We start from the raw sequence: 19,792 nt of genomic DNA, 5'->3' as shown, positions 1-19,792 counted from the left end.
AAACGTCCAAGAGGATGGAGACAACCGCGTGGAGTTGACGAAGTTCATCTGCCAAACGACCATCCTCTTCATCTTGGCTGTATGCGCTGTCTCTAGGTTAGCTAACGCTAGTTAGCCTTTAGCTAAGCTAGCTACTAGCCGACATCATCATGGCTATACCATGACAAGGCTCCGGCCATTTGTCCCGCTAGCGAGAGGCCTTTCGTCAACGTTCCTTGGTGACCGACCGACTGATAATGACCGACCTCTTTCTTCGTCTTGGCTGGCATAACTAAGCATAATAGTCAAAAGCTGCACGCGCGAAATAGTCAAACGCAGCTGACTCACGCCGGCGTACTACACATGATGTAAGTAAAACCACTCCCTTCGTTGAAACCAATAGTATGTCTGCTGCAGAACCCCAGAGGCTGAGCTCCAATAGTGAGTATGTCTGCAGACCCAGGAACAAGTCAGACACATTCTACAAACGTGTCTAATGTGAAATATATAAGCATATAAGCAAAACTAGATTTTAGGTCTGTGATGAAAAAGGGCCTCGCGGGAAGGGGGGCATCGAGAAAAAAAATTTTTATTTTTTATTTTGCGAGGCCCCCCTTCCCGCGAGGCCCTGTGCGACCGCACTGCTCGCACACCCCCTGAGGCGGCCCTGGCTATAGTGCAAAGCAGAAATGGGATGAGGTACAATTTACAGTAAGGTGTACGAGTTGCAGTGCAAATGCTTCTTACTGTTGCGCTCCAGAGACAGGCGAGCGTCAACACAGCAGCCCGTAGCGGCAGCGGCAGAGCGCTGGATGCGGGGGCGGGCCACGTGGGTCACGTGGCCGTCGCGGCCAATCAGGGGAACCCGGAAACCGAATTCCGTTGCGGAAGCGATACACGCTGACCGGACATCCCCTGAAGGTCTTTATTTCATAATACAAAGTTTCCAAGCTGTCGGTTGTATAAACAATGTTGTTCCCAGCGGAGCGACAAGTACTTAAGCATTACATCACGCGCAGGAGTGGGTTGTGACAATTAGACCATGCCTAGGGGTGGTCGTTAGACCCCCCTAGGCATGGTCTAATTGTCACAACCCACGACTACAAGTGGTGTAATGCTTTTATACAACTGGCACATTCATCCAACCTTATTGCTATACAATAAACACATTAATTGAAGATTTATTGAAAAAACCATCCGCCAGAAAAAGTTGTTCCCACAAAAAAAAAAAAGTTGCCTCCATGTGGAAGCAGCTCGGAAGTGCATCCAACTGTTCTCAGTAGGACATCCAACAAACTAAGACATCCAACTGTCTTCCACCTAGGCATCCAACAAACTAAGACATCCAACTGTCTTTCACCTAGACATCCAACAAACTAACACATCCAACTTTTCTTTAGTTTTTAACCTACTTTCTATAGAACTTCATTCTTAGATGTTTCTATAGAAAGTAGGTAAAACAAATTAAAAAAAAGTTTTCTTTGCCCTATAGGAAAAAAAAGTTTTCTTTGCCCTATATATGGGGGGGGGGGGGGGTTTATTTGCCCTATAAGAGTTTATTTTTTTAACCTACTTTCTATAGAAGCAGCTGGGAGGTGCGCTGTTTTAAGTGAGCGTGGGTTATTGAATTGATTGATTGATTGCTAATTTTATTACTATACACCTTGTTTAGGCCCTCTTTCGAATTTGGTTAAGGTTAGAGTTTGGAATCAGGGCTGGTGGTCTATCGCCCTGCTCTAAAGACAAACTCTAACCTTAACCAACTTCGAAAGAGGGCCTAAACGTAACCAGTTGGAAACGAGGTGTACGGTAATAAAATTAGCAATCAATCAATTCAATAGTCCACGCTCAGTTAAAACAGCGCACATCCCAGCTGCTTCTATAGAAAGTAGGTACAAAAAATAAAAAATTTGCAATCAATCAATTCGCGCAATTTTTATTTTGTTCCACAATGACTCATGACCCATCAATTACATCATCCAACATTGTTTAAGCAACTAAGACATTCGCCGTGACAGAATCGTTTTTCATTTAGTCTTTATGACCCTATCACCATTATCCTTTCGTAATGTTTTCTGTCCGGTTTGTCCGCCATCTTGCTTTAATTCCTAAAACCACGAACGCGCATTGATAGTGATGCGGTTGTGGGCGGGTCCTGGGACCAAGAGCGTGGGTTATGAAAAATACCCACGTGTAAGTTGACTGTTTCAGCCAATCAGAATCGAGAAATTTGCATGCCGTTGTATAATGAGTAACGTTACACAGGTCGAGCTGCGCTATGCTCGCTAATCACGCTTTGCAAGATATTGTTACATCGGAGAACAAATGTATTCACAATGTCACTGAAGAATCCGGTGACCGATAAGTACTTATCCCCCTGTTACTTATCCCCATAGTACTTATCCCCATAGTACATATCCCCCTAGTACTTATCCCCCTAGTACTTATCCCCAGAGTACTTATCCCCCTAGTACTTATCCCCAGAGTACTTATCCCCAGAGTACTTATCCCCAGAGTAATTATCCCCCTAGTAATTATCCCCCTAGTACTTATCCCCAGAGTACTTATCCCCCTAGTACTTATCCCCAGAGTACTTATCCCCAGAGTACTTATTTCTATAAAAAAAATTTCATCCATTTCTTTATGACCGCAGCCCCTACGGACACATTTAGCTACGTCTTTTTTTTAACATGAATTAACGTGATTAACGCAAGCAAATCATGCGATTAACAGGTTAAAATAATTGTAACCTATTGACAGCCATACAGTTTACACTTGTAAACTGTAATCCAGCAAACACCAGAGCCCTCATTTATCAACGTTGCGTACGCACAGATATGTGCGTAACCCGTGCGTACGATCATTTCTAAGCAAAGTGTGGGATTTATCAATTTGAACTTGTGCTTGACTTTGTGCGTATATCTACGCACAGCTCGGGGCATGCATACCTGGCGCCCGGTGGTAGAATATGAATATTACAACGCGGAAATAAGCTTCCGTGCATTAGTTTCAACACTGGCGTGTTCTGTATGGCGGCCCGTAATTCATTATAGTTCATTGTAAAATAGCAACAGTAGTGTAATTATGGTCAAAACCCTATAAATAGCATTTGGAATAATAGGTCTTTCTCTCCGAATGAATGCAGCATGGTTTATATATAGCGTTATCGGAATATACGGGGTGCACTGACTGCGCTCCGTGTAACTCAACTCGTTATTATTTTGTGCATAGATTGCAGAAATACGGGAACGTTTTGATTATATTTTAAAGGCTTTGCCATTGTTAAACGTAATAAGTGGAATTTCGAAGCTGTAAGCAGAATACAAGTCATATGAACACCCACGATATAGTGTTCTTCCCCCTTCCTATAAGAAAGAATAAAAAAACGCATTGAGTTTATGTGTATACAAAACCCTTGCAATAAATGTGTCTTAAATGAATGAAAAGCATACATGCTCTGCATACAGAGCATATATCGTGTGGGTGATATGACTTGTATTCTGCTTACAGAATTCCACGTATTTAGTTTTACAATGTCAAAGCCTTTTAATATAAATCAAAACGTTCCCGTATTTCTGCAATCTATGCGCAAAATAATAACGAGTTGAGTTCTAACAAAGAACGTATTACATGCTGGGTAGGCTGATAGAGTAAACTATGATATGAATGATATAAGGTATTTCTGGTCCGTCCGCGAGGATAGCGAGGAGTCGGATAGCCATTAAATGCCATTTGAGAATATAGGCTATTAATGCAAAGCGACGGCCTATAGCCTATACATATTATTTAATGTTTTCATAAGCCTAAAGATACAACAGCTAGATTAATGATCAAGTTAGTTTACTGTATGCAGGCTTCGCAGGGCTGTGCCATGTGTTATTATATATGCGCAAGTTACTGTTTCATAATGTAGGCTATGGCTGCTATTATATGTAATTCATATAGGCTACCTAATACCGACAACAAAATAGATTGTATGCCTCTAGTACAAATCATATTATACCCGGTAGCCAATCGAACTTAACGAATAAAGGCATTCATATTCCAGCATGGTTATGACACACCAACGCCAAACAGTGGTTATCGAACAGTCTTTATTAGTATTTTGAGCTGTCCAGGCAGAATTGCAGCAATGGTCTTAGGGAGTCGTTGATATCTGACATCACTGTGTACAAGTCCGCCTTTTATTTATCCCATAACACGGGTTGTGTCTTCTTAGTTGACAGCGCCTCCGTAAACAATCTCCCTCTCAGTGAGGTTTCTCAGAGTTCGCTCGGGTCAGTCCATTATTTCACATCCCATGGAGGGTGTTTCATGACCATATATGGATAATCATGCACGAGCATTGACGGTAGAACAAAGAGGTATTTATCAACACGGAGTGTGCGTAGGACCCGTGTACGCACGGTTGATAAATCCCAATATTTCTGTGCGTACACACATTCTAAATTCTGTGCTTACGTACGAAAATAGAACACTTGACTGGAAACATCACTGCCTGGTATGGAAACAGCACGGCACAGGACAAGAAGGCCCTACAGAGAGTGGTGCGCTCAGCCGAGCGTACCACGGGTATTGCACTACCTCCCCTGCAGGTTCTATACAACAAGAGGTGCAAATCCAGAGCCTGCAGAATAATGAAAGACCCTCACCACCCCAATAACAGCCTGTTCCAGCTGCTGAGGTCAGGCAGGCGCCTGCGAACCCCAGCTACTAGGACAGAGAGGCTTCGGCTCAGCTTCTTCCCCCAGGCCATCAGAGCCTTGAACACTGAACACTGAGTGCCACAGAACACTGAACTCTCCACACACAAGCACACATGAGCACACACACGACACGCACGCTGTACACGCTTGCACACTAGCAGCCACTTTAACATGAGCAAGCACACACTCATGCTGCACACGCCCACACTTATGGCCACAAAGGAAAGGTCACTTTAAAAATAGTATAGCAACAGTAACAGTGTATTGCACTACCAAAGGACCTAGCATGTCCTCCATGCTCTGTAAATAACTATGTACAAATACCGAGATGCCCCACTATGTTACCTGTTTATTGCACAATGTTGTTTTATTGGATTCTATTATATGTTGTACTACTGTATTGCACATCGTTGCGGGCAAGACCACCCGCATTTCATTGTATACTTGTATGCCGTGACAAATAAAACTCTTGACTTGACTTGACTTTCTAAGAATTGTTGATAAATGAGGGCCCAGGAGTGTTCAGATAGAATTTAACAAATTACATGTTGTCGTTTCCTTGCTTGTATGCATCTAGCATTAAATATGAGCTATTTGTTTTCCAGCTGGAAACACTTACTTGAAAGGACCATCTCATTGGCTGGTGGCTCCTCACCCCTGACCAATCACAGATCCACACCTATATCGTGAGTGCTTAAGACGTTTCAACTACTACAAAGGGTTTAGGGGGTTGATTCCCGTGAGAATTCAACGTGTAACGTCACTTATCTCCCCCTCAGCTCGCCTAGTCTGGGCAACGCTTCCCCCGTCTCCACCAGCAGTCACGTCGACCCCTCAGGTACAATCAAGTAACACTTAATGATTAATCACTTAATATGAGTTTAGTTAAGTTCATTATTTTTTATAATTAATATTGAGTTCCAGACTAATGTTTTTATGTGGTCTTTTACCATAGCGGGTTCTTCAAGGTAGCAGGTTTATGTGGTATTTTACCATATGTGGTTTTCAAGGTAGCAGGTTTTTTATCATAGGGTGTTTTCAAGGTAGCATGTTTATGTGGTCTTTTACCATATGTGGTTTTCAAGGTAGCAGGTTTATATGGTTCCACTTATTCAGTTGGTCTGACATTTGACGGGAGCAGAGTTGAGCTTAATTAAACGAGATCTACGTAATTTTTTCGTTGCCAAAAACTAGGAATGAAGTCATGGGTACAAGAGTACTATTTCCATGGTAACTACTACATTACCCATATGCCTCGACATTTGAAGACCAGTCGAGAGAGCGAGCGTTGTGGAGCTGAGCAGAGGACGTTACGAAACCAAAACAGTCAACAGACGGACACTATTGGAATCATAAAATACTACTCATGATTACCTGACTAGTTTGTTTTTAAACGCTGTCGGTTTCATGTTTTGAGCGTTTTAGTCGTGGCTACAATGAAAACAAAGATGGCGGCAAATGCCGCGAAAACAAACCGAGAATGACCCGGAATGACACAAACGCCAAAGCTTTACTTTCGCTCTTGTGATTGGTCAAAGATTGCAGAGGCATATTGGATACTGTAGTAGTTACCATGGAAACAAGTAAAGATTACTATGTAAAACACATTCTCTCAAAGATTAAGTTAATACATTTACCTTTTGTAATATTGTAACAGTATAAGAATTCAATAATATGTTCCTCCGTCAAAGATTATGAACTGGCATGATAGTTTGGCTCTAATACTAATAGTTTTGATCTTCAGTGGGTGCTACAAGTGGGGGACATCACAGGTGGAACCTCACTCCCCGGGTCTATAAGACTATCATCTCTGACATACTGAATTTCTTTCCTCTCAGACGACTCTATGACGGAGCGTTCCGTATCCATGGAGACTGACTCCTCTAGCAATGACGTCGCACTCACGCCGACCACACCGACGGACCGACCGGGAGCTTTCCTTGGCGGCGACGGGCCAGCAGTGGGAGTGGCAGAGGCAGCTCTACAAGACGGTGAGCAGGAAGCGTTATCGGGGTGGAGATGGAACAGTTCCTACGTGGGCGGGACCTTTACACTGGCGCTATCCCTATTTGTTCACAGATAATAATACTACTACAACAACAACAACAATATTGTGTTCTATACCATCATCATCATTTGTATTTACTCGTACATGGAATTGTTACAGTCCAACAGTGTCTTCAGAACATATAGTTCACTTAATATGATCCACTAAATTCCATGGTCGAAAGTAACAGCAAGAAGACAACTCTTATTGTACCTGCCCCTACACACATACAGTACACTGATAGACTCTGTTCATAGTGCAATGTTTACCAAATCAAACAAAATGTACATACTTTTTTTGCAGAAATGTAAATCAACACAATTAAATGAACATAAATAAATACATTTAGTGTATCTTATCAGTTAAATTGCATATTTACTCAGGTTCATTAATTTATACACACATTTATCTATATATTTATAGTACTAATAGTACTAATAATATTATATAATGTATTATTCTATATTATACTTCTATAATATACTAGTACTATAACTACCAAGGAAACTAAAAGAAGGAAGGGTCATCACGTCAGAACACCAGCGCCCTATGTGCTGCTTGGGGCCAGATTTTGATGCCAGTTCTATTGAAGCCTATCATTCAAATCCAAACTATAGCCGCTATCTGAGGAAATATATCAAACGTTAGCTAGTTAACGATGCAACGAATTGTAGATGATTCTGACAATCGAGGTAATAACCTGTTTAAATGAAATAAGGTCATAAACGAGGAGATGATCCCATTCAACTCAATGTCGGCTGAACTGAAAGTTTCCACACTTGGCACCAAGGTGCGTTCACACGCTACACAGTGACGTGGTGACCCTTCCTTCTGTTATAGTTTCCTTGGTCATTGTCTCGAATGGTATGGTCAGAATGGGATGCAGCCCCAATGTTCATTTGTTGAATTTGATCATAATGAGCCATTTGTCAACTAATTAATTAATAACGATTTTATATCGATATTTGTTAAACATTGTGTTTACTGTGTGTGTCTGTCTACAGTTGAAACACTGAGGCAGCTTATATTCAGAGATCTAGAGGAGGACTGTTGGAGCCACCAATCAGACGACACCCCCACCAACGAGACCAATGAGAGGAGTCCGTTCACCGAGCGATCCAGACCAGAGTCCCTAGAGACTGTCCTCGACTTCAGCACCGACCATTGGGAGGCGGGGCCAGAGGAGGCGGAGCAACCCAGTGTTCAGGTGGTGAGGAAAGGTAACGGGATCTTGACGACGCCATTGGTTCTTTAATATTCCTCTTCGGGTGTCGATCAGGGTTTGACCCGATCACTCTCAGTTCAATCGGTACCTTTTATTTTATCTTAATTGAATTCTCTTTTGTACCAAAACAATGTGTAAATCTGGGTATCTGCGACGGCTGTCTTTCTCTGCACGTGTTCTGATTGGTTTCTCTTTTCCTTCTCTCCACGCTCTTCTCTTCTGCCTGCTCCTCACCACACCATGATACACACTCTTGTCACCTGCTCTCCTGGCTCCCCCTCACTCCCTCTCACTCCCTTTCATTTGTATACAAACACTCCTGCGTCTGTTTCCCCACACAAACACTTGGACCATCACACACACACACACACGTCTGTCCTCTTGTGTGTAGCTGTGGTTGCGGGCTCTCCTTCTATCCCTGACGACATCACCGATGATGTCGCCCTCCTCTCCGACCGACCGTCCGAGCAGAGAGCTGTTGCCACCGCGCGGGGTAATGACGGCCACGAGCGGCTCTTTGTCTTTGTTTCGTTACACATTACAGAAAGGTTTAACCGTCTGTAGTGTGGTAGTGAAAGGGTTAACCGTCTGTAGTGTAGTAGTGAAAGGGTTAACCGTCTGTAGTGTAGTAGTGAACGGGTTAACCGTATGTAGTGTTGTAGTGAAAGGGTTAAACCACACTACAGAAGGTTAACCTTTATCCTTTCACTACCACACTACAGAAAGTTAACCTTTCACTACCACACTACATAAGGTTAACCCGTTCACTACCACACTACAGAAGGTTAACCTTTCACTACCACACTACAGAAAGTTAACCCTTTCACTACCACACTACAGAAGTGGAATTACTTCTTTCATAGTCATTTTCCGGCATACCTTTTTGCCGGTATGGACGTGAAATAGATATTAAATTCTATTCAAAATGGTCTTAAAAAGGTATTTTTAAAAAGTCTTCAATTGAACTTGTTGAAACCTGCAGGAACCTTGATGTCCTATAGATGTGTTGCTACTCTGTGTGAGACTAGCGTTCAGGGAGATACCTTGATGTCCTATAGATGTGTTGCTACTCTGAGTGAGACTAGCGTTCAGGGAGATACCTTGATGTCCTATAGATGTGTTTCTACTCTGTGAGTGAGACTAGCGTTCAGGGAGATACCTTGATGTCCTATAGATGTGTTTCTACTCTGTGAGTGAGACTAGCGTTCAGGGAGATACCTTGATGTCCTATAGATGTGTTTCTACTCTGTGAGTGAGACTAGCGTTCAGGGAGATACCTTGATGTCCTATAGATGTGTTTCTACTCTGTGAGTGAGACTAGCGTTCAGGGAGATACCTTGATGTCCTATAGATGTGTTTCTACTCTGTGAGTGAGACTAGCGTTCAGGGAGATACCTTGATGTCCTATAGATGTGTTTCTACTCTGTGAGTGAGACTAGCGTTCAGGGAGATACCTTGATGTCCTATAGATGTGTTTCTACTCTGTGAGTGAGACTAGCGTTCAGGGAGATTCTGCGGTAGCAGCAGGTTGACCCATCACTCTGCTCTCCAGGGAACACCTTCTACCTGGTGATGCCTACCGAGCAGGGAGAGAGCGTGACGGACGACGACCCCCCCACCCCTACTGCCACAGAGTTCCCCCGACCCCCAGAGGAGGAGGCAGAGGAGGAGGAGTCGGAGGAGGCAGGGCGGCAGCGGGACGATGAGGAGGAGGGGGGGGAGGAGGAGGTGGTGGTGGTGGGCCAGAGTCACGTGATAAAGAACGTTGATGAGATCTTCCACACCATCGAAGGGCTGATGAGCAAGTTGCACCAGCTGAGGGTACGTGGTGGTGTTGATGTGATGAGTGTAGATGACACACACACACCACACACACCACACACACACACACACACACACACACACACACACACACACACACACACACACCTCACATAATGTTCAGTATGTCCATGTTCAGTGTTCCAGAACTGATGATGATGTCATGTCTGTGGGGGAATGTTACGACCCCTGTGAGTCTAAGGGTAAAGGGCTGTAACATAACAGTTGGTTGACAGAAAAGATGGACCACGTTTGTAAACAACAATGATATTTATTGATAGATGCAAAGGAAGCACATGTAGCTCAAGGGTGAGCCCAGGCCAAAACAACAAACAAACACCACTATACTCCAAATAAACCAATCTAATCTATGGTAAAAGAAATGACATTACCTAAACTACCCTTACCTAACCAAAACAGGAGAAAACAATATCCAAAGGAAATGGCAGCTCACCCCATCTGTGCTTCCTGAGAAAGAGAGAAAAACACATTAATGATACATACAACAAAGGCAGAATATATACAAAAACAAACTATAGCTAACAATGCTCTCTCTGTGGCCATACACACACAAGGCAATTTCCACTAAGCACAAAGGCCAATAAACGAAATGCAAATGTCAAAGTCAATGTCACCAAGTAACACTAGGCCTAGCCTCATGCCAGAGAGAGAGAGACTGAAGTGAGAAACCATGTTTTAACAGGTGTGTGGCGATCCATGATTGGGTGGTGGGTGATGGGTGTTGATTGAGTGTTGGAGTCTGGAAAACCATCCACCAATCGGTGCTGTGCTGCTATAATGGAAGGGCAGGCCTGGCAGGGACCAATGGTGGAGGACGGGTGGAGGGAACAATGGCTGGAGGGAGGAAACAAAAATGGAGAACACACACACATGGAGACACACACTGGGGAATATAAACATTGGGATGTAACAGGAAACATCAAGCCCCATGTCAAATACTCAGGGTTGATACAAATGTATTATTAAAACATGGCTAATCAAATGCAATTTAGGTCAGGAGTTCAATAGAGGACCCCCCCCCCCATTCTGTGGGTTTGTCTTTAAGGGACGACCAGGAGGAGAGAGTAGAAGGAGGACACGGGGGGGGGGGGGGGGGGGGGGGTGAACAAAGGCCCTGAGCGGAACTTCCATGTTATGTTAGAGAGGGAGGTCTGGCTGAACCTGTTCTCATCCCGGTATACTGCTTGTATTCCTGTTAAACCAATCAGTCGCCCCGGGCGGCGCACTAAATACTGTCACAGGCAGCGCACGGGCCTGAGAAGTCCTCCTGAAACCCACAGTCTCGCGCCGCCCCGACGGCTAACGGCACTGTTCTCATCCTCCCCTCGTCCACAGGACATAGAGAAGGCCCATCAGCAGCTCCTGAGGACCCTGCGAGAGCCCTCCGTCAGCCACGCCCCGGAGGAGCTCCCGCGGAGCCCTGCAACCGTCTCCAGGACGCCGTCACTGGGCTCGGCAGACGGTGAGTGCTGAGGGGTCACGGCAGGGGTCCAAAAGGTCAAATGTGTATCAATATATATATATATATATTATTTATACAACAAGTAGGTCCGACCACGCATTGTGATTGGTCGAGAGCGTTCTAAGCCGTGAGTACATTCATGATACACTCACGGTTAAATCACCATAAATATACCACTGCGCTGGCTTTAGAATGTTGTCGAAAGTTTCAACTGCCAACTGCCTGGTTGATAGCCTACTCCAGTGGTTCTCAAACTTTTTACACCAAGTACCACCTGAGAACGTAGCTGGCTCTCCAAGTACCACCATATGACCGATGTTAAAATACAGTCTATTCAGCTATGCACAGTTCACGCAGGAGGCAAATGTATTCCTAATACCATTATTTATTGTTAACTTTTGTCAGACACAGCCACAATGTGCAAAGGGGTAGCACTAGAACTAGCAAACTCTTCCACACAACTCATACAATGCAAGGGGCATTGGGCCTCATGCATGAAGCGATATAAGAACAGATTTTGTTCTTAACTAGCATTTCCTCTTACTTTGTTCTTACCTTGGATTCAGCAACGTTTTCTTATTGTTGCTTTTTTCTCAGGCAAGAACAAATTATAAGAGTGGTCGAGAGCACTCTTACCGAAATAAGAAACTCTTACCTAAAATAAAAAAACATACCATTGGTTAATTGCCCCCAAATACGACTTTAAAAATACAGAACTTTTAACTTATTGCGTGCGTTCTGTCTGAAATGGATTATATATTACTGTTAGAACAGTTATGCTCTGGCCGCCCAGGCCGTTGTTTGATTGAAGATTTTATTCACAGATTGCAGAATGGGTACAATACAGTACAGCTCAATACACACAATTGTTAAGGGGATGCAGACCAGAGAAAGACTTTCGTCTTGTTTACATCAGGGTCCCCCATTTTCAATTCATAATGACATTTATGACATACACAATATACAGATATATATCATGACATTTATGACATGACATACAGATATGCAGTACTGTATACGTAGCATAGAACGCATATTTAGAGATCGTCTATATCAGTGGTTCCCAAACTTCTGTTTTATGCGGACCACTAGATTGTTATCAAGAACATTTGCGGACCACCTCGTATGCAAACAGTAAAACATAAATAAATAAACAACTGACTTAAACCCAGTAATACACGAGACCCTCTTCTTGGACCAAGTAAGGTTTCGTTGATAATCCAATGTACAGTTACCCCCACCCAGCCTACCCATCCCACCCCACCCACCCAACCACCTCCAATGTACAGTCCCCCCCCCCACACCCCACCCCACCTACCCACCCTCTTTTTCTTTTAAACTCTTTTTGTATCACAAACAGTACTGTATTTGTAAATCTGGTATGTCATAAATGTATAGATGTAGCAGTACTGTATCTGTATGTCATGTATGTCATATGTTATGATGAATTGAAAATGGGGGACCCTGATGTAAACAAGACGAAAGTCTTTCTCTGGTCTACATCCCCTTAACAATTGTGTGTATTGAGCTGTACGGTATTGTACCCATTCTGCAATCTGTTAATACAATTTTCAATCAAGACCCGCGTTGCGGGCACTGCATTCCGTTCTCAGAATGGATTTGAGAGAGATGTGTCAGTCATCAGCAGGCTATATATGCGGAGATATTCAGACTCTAGATCTATTTGCAGAGCTAGATGAGATGAGGCAACCTGTGCGATTGGCTCTTGACAACGCGTCGTTCAGTATATTGACAAAGCCTACAGTACTTTGCTGGAATTATTCATTTTGCACGTACTGTATACAGTATGTGTGTATGCGCGAGGTGGCCAGAAGTGCGCAACTAGCCAACTACTATTATATTACTACTATATTAATACAGTCTATTCCATTATATAGCTATAGGTGCTGTATGATGACAATACATTTGATTCCTATCTAATTTTGATCCATCGTAAAGCGCTCCAGTGGTTGAATACGGCCGGGGGATCCGCTCTATACAATGCAGACCCACGGCTCTCGTATTATAATGAGCCCGCAAGGCGTGTCTCTGTATGCAAATTACTTGCGCGAGAACGCGCATCCAGTTTAGAATGAGTGGGATTCACCATTTAAAAAACCTGGGTAAGAACAGATTTGGACTTTAAGAACGGCTTTATGAATGTGGCTGTGGCTTTTCTTATTGTTCTCTTAACAGACAGGTAAGCAAGAATATAAGAAAAATAATAAGAGTATTGTTGAATGAGGCCCATTGAGAACATAATAACTAACATTCTTCTCACATAGCAAGTGAGAAAATTAAGAACAACTGTATTTCAGCAAATGTACTTAATTATCTCGCTCTCTTTCTCACACAGCAAGCAATTGTCCTTCATTCTCTCTATCTCTCACACACACACACACAGCATGTTGTTGTCCATTGACAACTCACATAAGCAGGGCCGGACTGGGGAAATAATTCAGGCTGGGAAATATAGTGTGAAAATATAGCCCCAGTCAGGCCACTTTCCCCACCAGGAATTATTTTGTTACAAAGACTTAATTTCCTGCATTCTGGTGCAGGAATTTTTTAATTTTTACCCTTTAAATTCCAGTGTTTGTGATGGGCATCACAAATTATTGTAAAAAATTATAAAACACATATTCAATACATTTTAGAATTATAACCCTATGCCAGTTTGTGTGATGGCATCACAAATTATTGTTAAAAAAACACACAAAAAGTAAAATATTTTCAATATATCAAATGCAAAGTAAACATTTTTGGGGCGGGATTATTACAGGCTAGGCATGTGTCAATGATTAGCAACAACACAGATTTTGATGAATTTTTTGTAATGTCAGATTTAACAACAACTCTTCAGAAAAGTGGGAGTATTTCATATTTCTATCTGACATTACAAAAAAATCTAAAAATTAAAATGGTTATGATCAGGGCTGAAGTTGAATAAAAGATGTATGACTGTTTAGACTGCATTACTCTCTGTCACAGTGATCTCCTGGTTGTTCCCCACTTAGGTTAACTATCGCACCGCCGCAACTAGAAACACTGGCCTGGCCTGCTTCTAAGTTCAGTGGCCTGACTGCACATGCGTACCACAGTTTGAGAACCACTGGCCTACTCCATTTGAAATTCCATAGCAAAAATACATCTTTAGGAACTATTTTCACTTTTAAGTTCACTGAAATCGATATAAAAGACCCGTATAATTGTCTGTATTCATCCTATATTTTTCCCGACGGTGCAACTTGCTGTATAAAAGCAATAATACACTCGAACCAGTGGAAGATCAGGAATATTGCCACTCTGTGATGCCTACAACACCACTCGAGCTTCGCTCTTGTGGCTGCGGGCACATCACAGCCGTGGCAATATTCCTGATATTCCACTGGTTCGAGTGTATTATTGCTTAAATATATTTTAGAATGCCTGCGTTCCACATTAAGGCGATGTCTGATGGACGTCTTAACGTGACTCCATTTTGCCGTCGGTTAATTTAGTAAAAGTAGCCTCTGAATCTCTTCTTGTGGTGTTGCAGGCAGGGAGGGGAGCCCAGCAGGGCCGCCCCGTGTTCAGTCCACCGGGTTCTGACGTCGGACCGGCCGACAGGACGGAGCCGCTGACGGGAGACAACTCATCACACTGGCACAGAGCGACGCCTCGCGACGCCCCCCCCCCCCCCCCCCCATCCCGTCTCATCGCACACCCCGCCGCGACCCCTGCATGCACTGGCAGAACCCGAGACAGAACTGTGCAGCGGCTGGACTGAGTGCTCGGGGGTTGCCGGGGGCCGGGAGGGAGAACCACGAAGGAGAAACGGAGGAAGAAGGGTGGAGACGGAGAACAAGGCGAAGGAAGGATTGCGTGAAGTAGAAGAAGGAGAAGAAGCAGAAGAGGCAGCAGCAAAGTCAGGAAGGTTGGAGTAAATGTGAAGCGGAGAGGAAGCTCGTGTGGAGGACGTCTGTGTTGGGAACATTTGAAGGATTTAGTAGTTTTTTTTTCTTATTATTGTTTTTTTCGTATTATTTTGATGATGCAAGCTGGTTGAAGGAAAGGAGCAGAGAAGTGTTTTTGAATCGCTGATTTCTAACCGAAGGACCCATCACCCCGGCACTTTACCCACAATGCATCCCTCTCGTGTGTACACAACAGTACGCAGTGGACTGGTCAGGGATTGTACGTGACATGCGGCCTCCGTCGCCGGGGCAACGCTGCACACACCCAGTCGCCCCCCCCCCCCCCCCCCCCCGTTTGTCGACTGCCACCAAGGCCGAAGGACTGTGTCTATTGAATTCAGGTTATTTGCACTGGGCCGGACTGGGTCAAAGGAGACCGGTATCATTACCCACACAAGCATTATTCATTTATATCATTCATATGATCTGCTCATATCCGCAAAAAGCTATTGGAGAAACACTATGGAGTCGTGGGGGTTTTATTTTATTCCTGCTTTTGTTTTCTGGGAACCCTCGAAGGCGGCAGTCTCCTGAGCTCCGGGACGGCCGTCAGGAACTGACCATGCGACATCCTGATCATTATTATTATTGCTCATATTGATCATATATTGTTCATAAAGACGTAGCTGATAAGTTATAAATACACTACTGCGGTGCTACTGAAGTGCTGTTTGGCTCTGCAGACGTGTCCACCGTGTGGTTCTGCAGACATGTCCACCGTGTGGCTCTGCAGACGTGTCCACCGTGTGGTTCTGCAGACGTGTCCAAGGATCACTGCGACAAAGGGACATGTTTCGGCGGATTCCCCAAGCTGTTTATATCGCGTCATATTTTGGTTTGTTAAAGTTGCGTGACACGGGCGGGGGGGGGGGGGGAGTGAAAAGATATGTTTTAAGGGCAATTCAGACGGGCAATGTTGCCGGCAACAATAATAATAGGGGTGGGAGATGTGGGGCATGCAGAGTATATTCAGACTGTAAAACTTGAATATTCAATAAATCCGATTTATTATCGAGTGGAATTGCCAAAAAAAAACAGTTGGTAAAGTTGCCTGTCTGCATCATCTTAAAAGCCTGTCCATCATTTCTTCTACTGTATTGTGTGTAAATACTGTGAAACCCTGCCCCCTACTGGTAATACAGTACCATAGATACCTGCCCCCTACTGGTAATACAGTACCATAGATACCTGCCCCCTACTGGTAATACAGTACCATAGATACCTGCCCCTACTGGTAATACAGTACCATAGATACCTGCCCCCTACTGGTAATACAGTATCATAGGTAGTGTATATATTATTCCACCCCCCCCCCCCCCCCCCCCCCACCCCCAAAACAAACAAACTATGAAGGGAACCTTTTTCTTTACCAAGTAGAATTCTAGTAAGACACCCCCTGCACAGAATAACTTATATTTATTGGGAGTAAAGGAGAAAAAAGAAGTCTGTAATTTGAAAGATTAAGTATACACACACATGATCCAAGTCTGGAAATAACCACACATGATTTGTTATATGCTGTTTTAACTTTACTGCAACAAGGTTCGGTGAAGTGGACTTCCCTTGTGCTGTTGCCGTATTGTATACGGGGGCCTACTCCGGCATGCAGGGGCCTACTTGTATCTGGAGTTATGTAAGATAACATGTAACCAGTGAAAAGAGTGACTCTAAATCTTAAGTGTGTGTGTGTTTGTTGAAGGTAGTCAAATCGATCCGATATCACATGGACCAGACCCAGGCCAGGTCTGGGTGTATTTGGAAGTGTTTCAAATATTCAAACGTATTCAGGAGTCCTCGATTGAACTTCCCTTGAAGCACTGAAACTGGAAGTGTTGCGCGCAGACTGGAAAATACTTCCCCTTGTGTTTGCTTTGGATGTTTAAAAAACAAACGCAATCAGCTTCCATTTGAGCCCAGGTCTGCTGCACATACTGAATCACATCACAGATTACCGGTATACCTCTTATGTGTGATGTTTCACATTGGTAGAACATTTTAACTTTTTTAGCATATATAAATAATTTGATGATATACAAAATAATCGTGAACAGGCATTTTATCTTTAGACCTCAAATTGAAAAAGGAAACTCTGTTGAAATGTTCTACCAAAGTGAAATCACTTCTGGGGTTAGATTCGTGTGTCGTAGTAGTCAGTGGGGAATTCCTGGGGTCTAACTGTTTATCAAGTAATCTCAGTGTATGTGACCGCTGATCTAGGATCAGCCTCGTCTCTCGGATCCTTATGGAAGAGGACAGTCGGGGAGACTGGGCAACTGACCCTAGGTCAGCACTCCTGTTCCTTATTTGAAAAGATACATTTGAGCCCATTATCTGTTTTATTTAAAAAAGCAATTGATTACTTTTTGTTTTATTTTTTCTATTCATACATCTATTATTTTATTGGTTTGCCCCTTGCTTCCATGCAGCAAATAGCATTCTTCATCTCTCCAATTTCTACCTCTTCAATTTCTTCTTTATACTCTTTTTCCTCCATACATTCTTATGTCTGAAGCTATAGACCTTTTCAGTGGAACGGCGTCACTAGGGGAACAGCGTCGCTAGGGGAACGGCGTCGCTAGGGGAATGGTGTCGCTAGCGGAGCGGCTCGGGGGGGGGGGGGGGGGGCATGTGTACTTCCTGTCCGCTATATGAGCAAAACACTATAAGGGGGGGGGGGGGGGGGGGGTTAGAAGGTTTATGTTGTCAAGTTTGAAAAGGTCTATAAATGACTTATAAAGAAGTCTGTTTTCCTTTTTGTAAAATGTTGCACAGAGAGAATAAAGTCCTGAACGGTGCAAACTACTGTACGCATACACCGGTCTTTAACCGTCATCTCATTAATCTTGTTTTTTATTATTATTATATAATTCTTAATCTTGTTCACTCATGTAATATAGTGAGATCGCACCCCCTTGTTTTATATTTGTTTTTGTTTTTTTCTGTAAAGCCTTAGTCTTTGTGTCATTGATTTTATTTTTGTAGATATGATATTAAAAAAGAAAAAGGTTGTAAATTATTTTCCTCCCCCTGTTTTTAAAAAATGGTGAGATCGCTGGCGGCACAGAAGGGACATGAACTGTTTCAGATCCATGCGTTTTGTGACATTAAAAAGAAACTGGATTGAAAAAGAAACGTCTGGAATGCTATTTGTTTTATTTATTTGTATTAAATGTAAAGACCCGTCGTTTTGAAACACTGCACCATCCACAGGATAGAAATGTAAACCTTTTAAAAATCAAAATAGTGTCTCTAGTTAGTGTGTACATTAGGGCTGCACGATTTTGGGAAATAATCTAATTGCGATTATTCTGACAGATATTGCGATTGTGATTTGCGATGCGATTATAACATATTTAAAAAAAAAATTACAAGAAGAATGTTGCTGCTTTCTGTAGTCGGGTCCCAACTGCAAAATTACTGTATTACCCTGTATTATACACTTTTACTATCATGTAGACTATTCTGCTTTGTGTTTACATGTGATGTATTGTATACATGCACATTTATTATGTTCTTGTGTGATGTATCGCACATTTTATTGCTGTGTGATGTATTGCAAATGTTATTGCTGTCATCTTGGCCAGGTCTACCTTGCAAAGGAGATCGTATATCTCAATGGGACTTCCTGGTTAAAAAAAAAAAAAAAAAAAAAAAATTTAATTGCAGGCTTGGCGATTTGATAATTGCATCATTCCAAATCGCGATTTCGATTAAAAAACGATTAATCGTGCAGCCCTAGTGTACATGCGTCGCCTTGTATCAAGCGTGTGTGCATGCGTCACCTTGTATCAAGCTAGTGTGCATGCGTCACCTTGTATCAAGCTAGTGCGCATGCGTCACCTTGTATCAAGCTAGTGTGCATGCGTCACCTTGTATCAAGCTAGTGTGCATGCGTCGCCTTGTATCAAGCTAGTGCGCGATTCATTCAGAACGCTGAACTTTGAACCCCCACAGTATCTGACAGGAATTGTAGTTCGGAAAAATTCCAACGCTGGTCAACAGCTATGCATGTCCTCTACAAAATGGCCGCAAAAAGACTACAATTCCCATGGTTCAAAATGTCCATTTCCGTTTCCGTCTTGGAATAGACTTCATAAAATCGAAAACTTAAAACTATCTAATGGCACTTTTAACCTATTGCTAAACTAACGTATTGATGATAATATACATTCTACATGCTTTTGTGACATGTTAGTGATGTTAATATGTCGTATATTATGTAAACATCCTAGGTTAGTTTACAGTGTACACAGTTTGCTGAATTGGAGAGAAGAAGGATAGAATGGTTTCCCCCCTTTTGACTCCACTAGCCAGTAGTCAAAACAACCGAGCTTGAATTCAACTCATATTTTATTGTCTGAGGTCCAAGGTGGAAAAGCAGGTTAGGCATACAGGGATTAAATCATTCATCAAACAAATAACTAATACATGGCGAATGAATATATCGATGAAAGTTTATTCTTTTTTATTTTTTTTTTCATAATATTTCATTACAGTAAGGGAAGGCGCAAGACCAAAAGCGACATTCTATTGTATTCGAATGAAAATGTTAGATCCTATGGCAATTAGCATAGG

The 19,792-nt window shown here is 42.9% G+C and overlaps 1 protein-coding gene across 5 annotated transcripts in view; it reads left to right on the top strand.

The window, feature by feature from the left end:
• The window catches only part of arhgef11 (Rho guanine nucleotide exchange factor (GEF) 11), a 143,735-nt gene extending 125,923 nt beyond the window's left edge, over positions 1-17,812 (top strand). For 2 of the 5 annotated variants that reach the window (XM_084313624.1, XM_084313623.1), the window contains exons 34-40: positions 5,291-5,371; positions 5,465-5,523; positions 6,524-6,676; positions 7,737-7,952; positions 8,349-8,450; positions 9,510-9,778; positions 14,800-17,812. In XM_084313624.1, the coding sequence (XP_084169750.1) occupies positions 5,291-5,371; positions 5,465-5,523; positions 6,524-6,676; positions 7,737-7,952; positions 8,349-8,450; positions 9,510-9,778; positions 14,800-15,030 (1,111 nt within the window). In that variant the 3' untranslated portion in view covers positions 15,031-17,812. Of the gene's footprint in view, positions 1-5,290; positions 5,372-5,464; positions 5,524-6,523; positions 6,677-7,736; positions 7,953-8,348; positions 8,451-9,509; positions 9,779-11,134; positions 11,262-14,799 lie in introns of all 5 variants that reach the window. The other 3 variants (XM_084313625.1, XM_084313627.1, XM_084313626.1) reach the window with 3 other exon arrangements.
• The last annotated feature ends 1,980 nt before the right edge of the window (positions 17,813-19,792 follow it).

The sequence above is a fragment of the Notolepis coatsorum genome (assembly GCF_963971535.1).
Source record: "Notolepis coatsorum genome assembly, chromosome: 4".
NCBI lineage: Eukaryota > Metazoa > Chordata > Actinopteri > Aulopiformes > Paralepididae > Notolepis > Notolepis coatsorum.
Note: the sequence above shows the minus strand (reverse complement) of the source record. Positions and strands in the feature narration are given on the sequence as shown.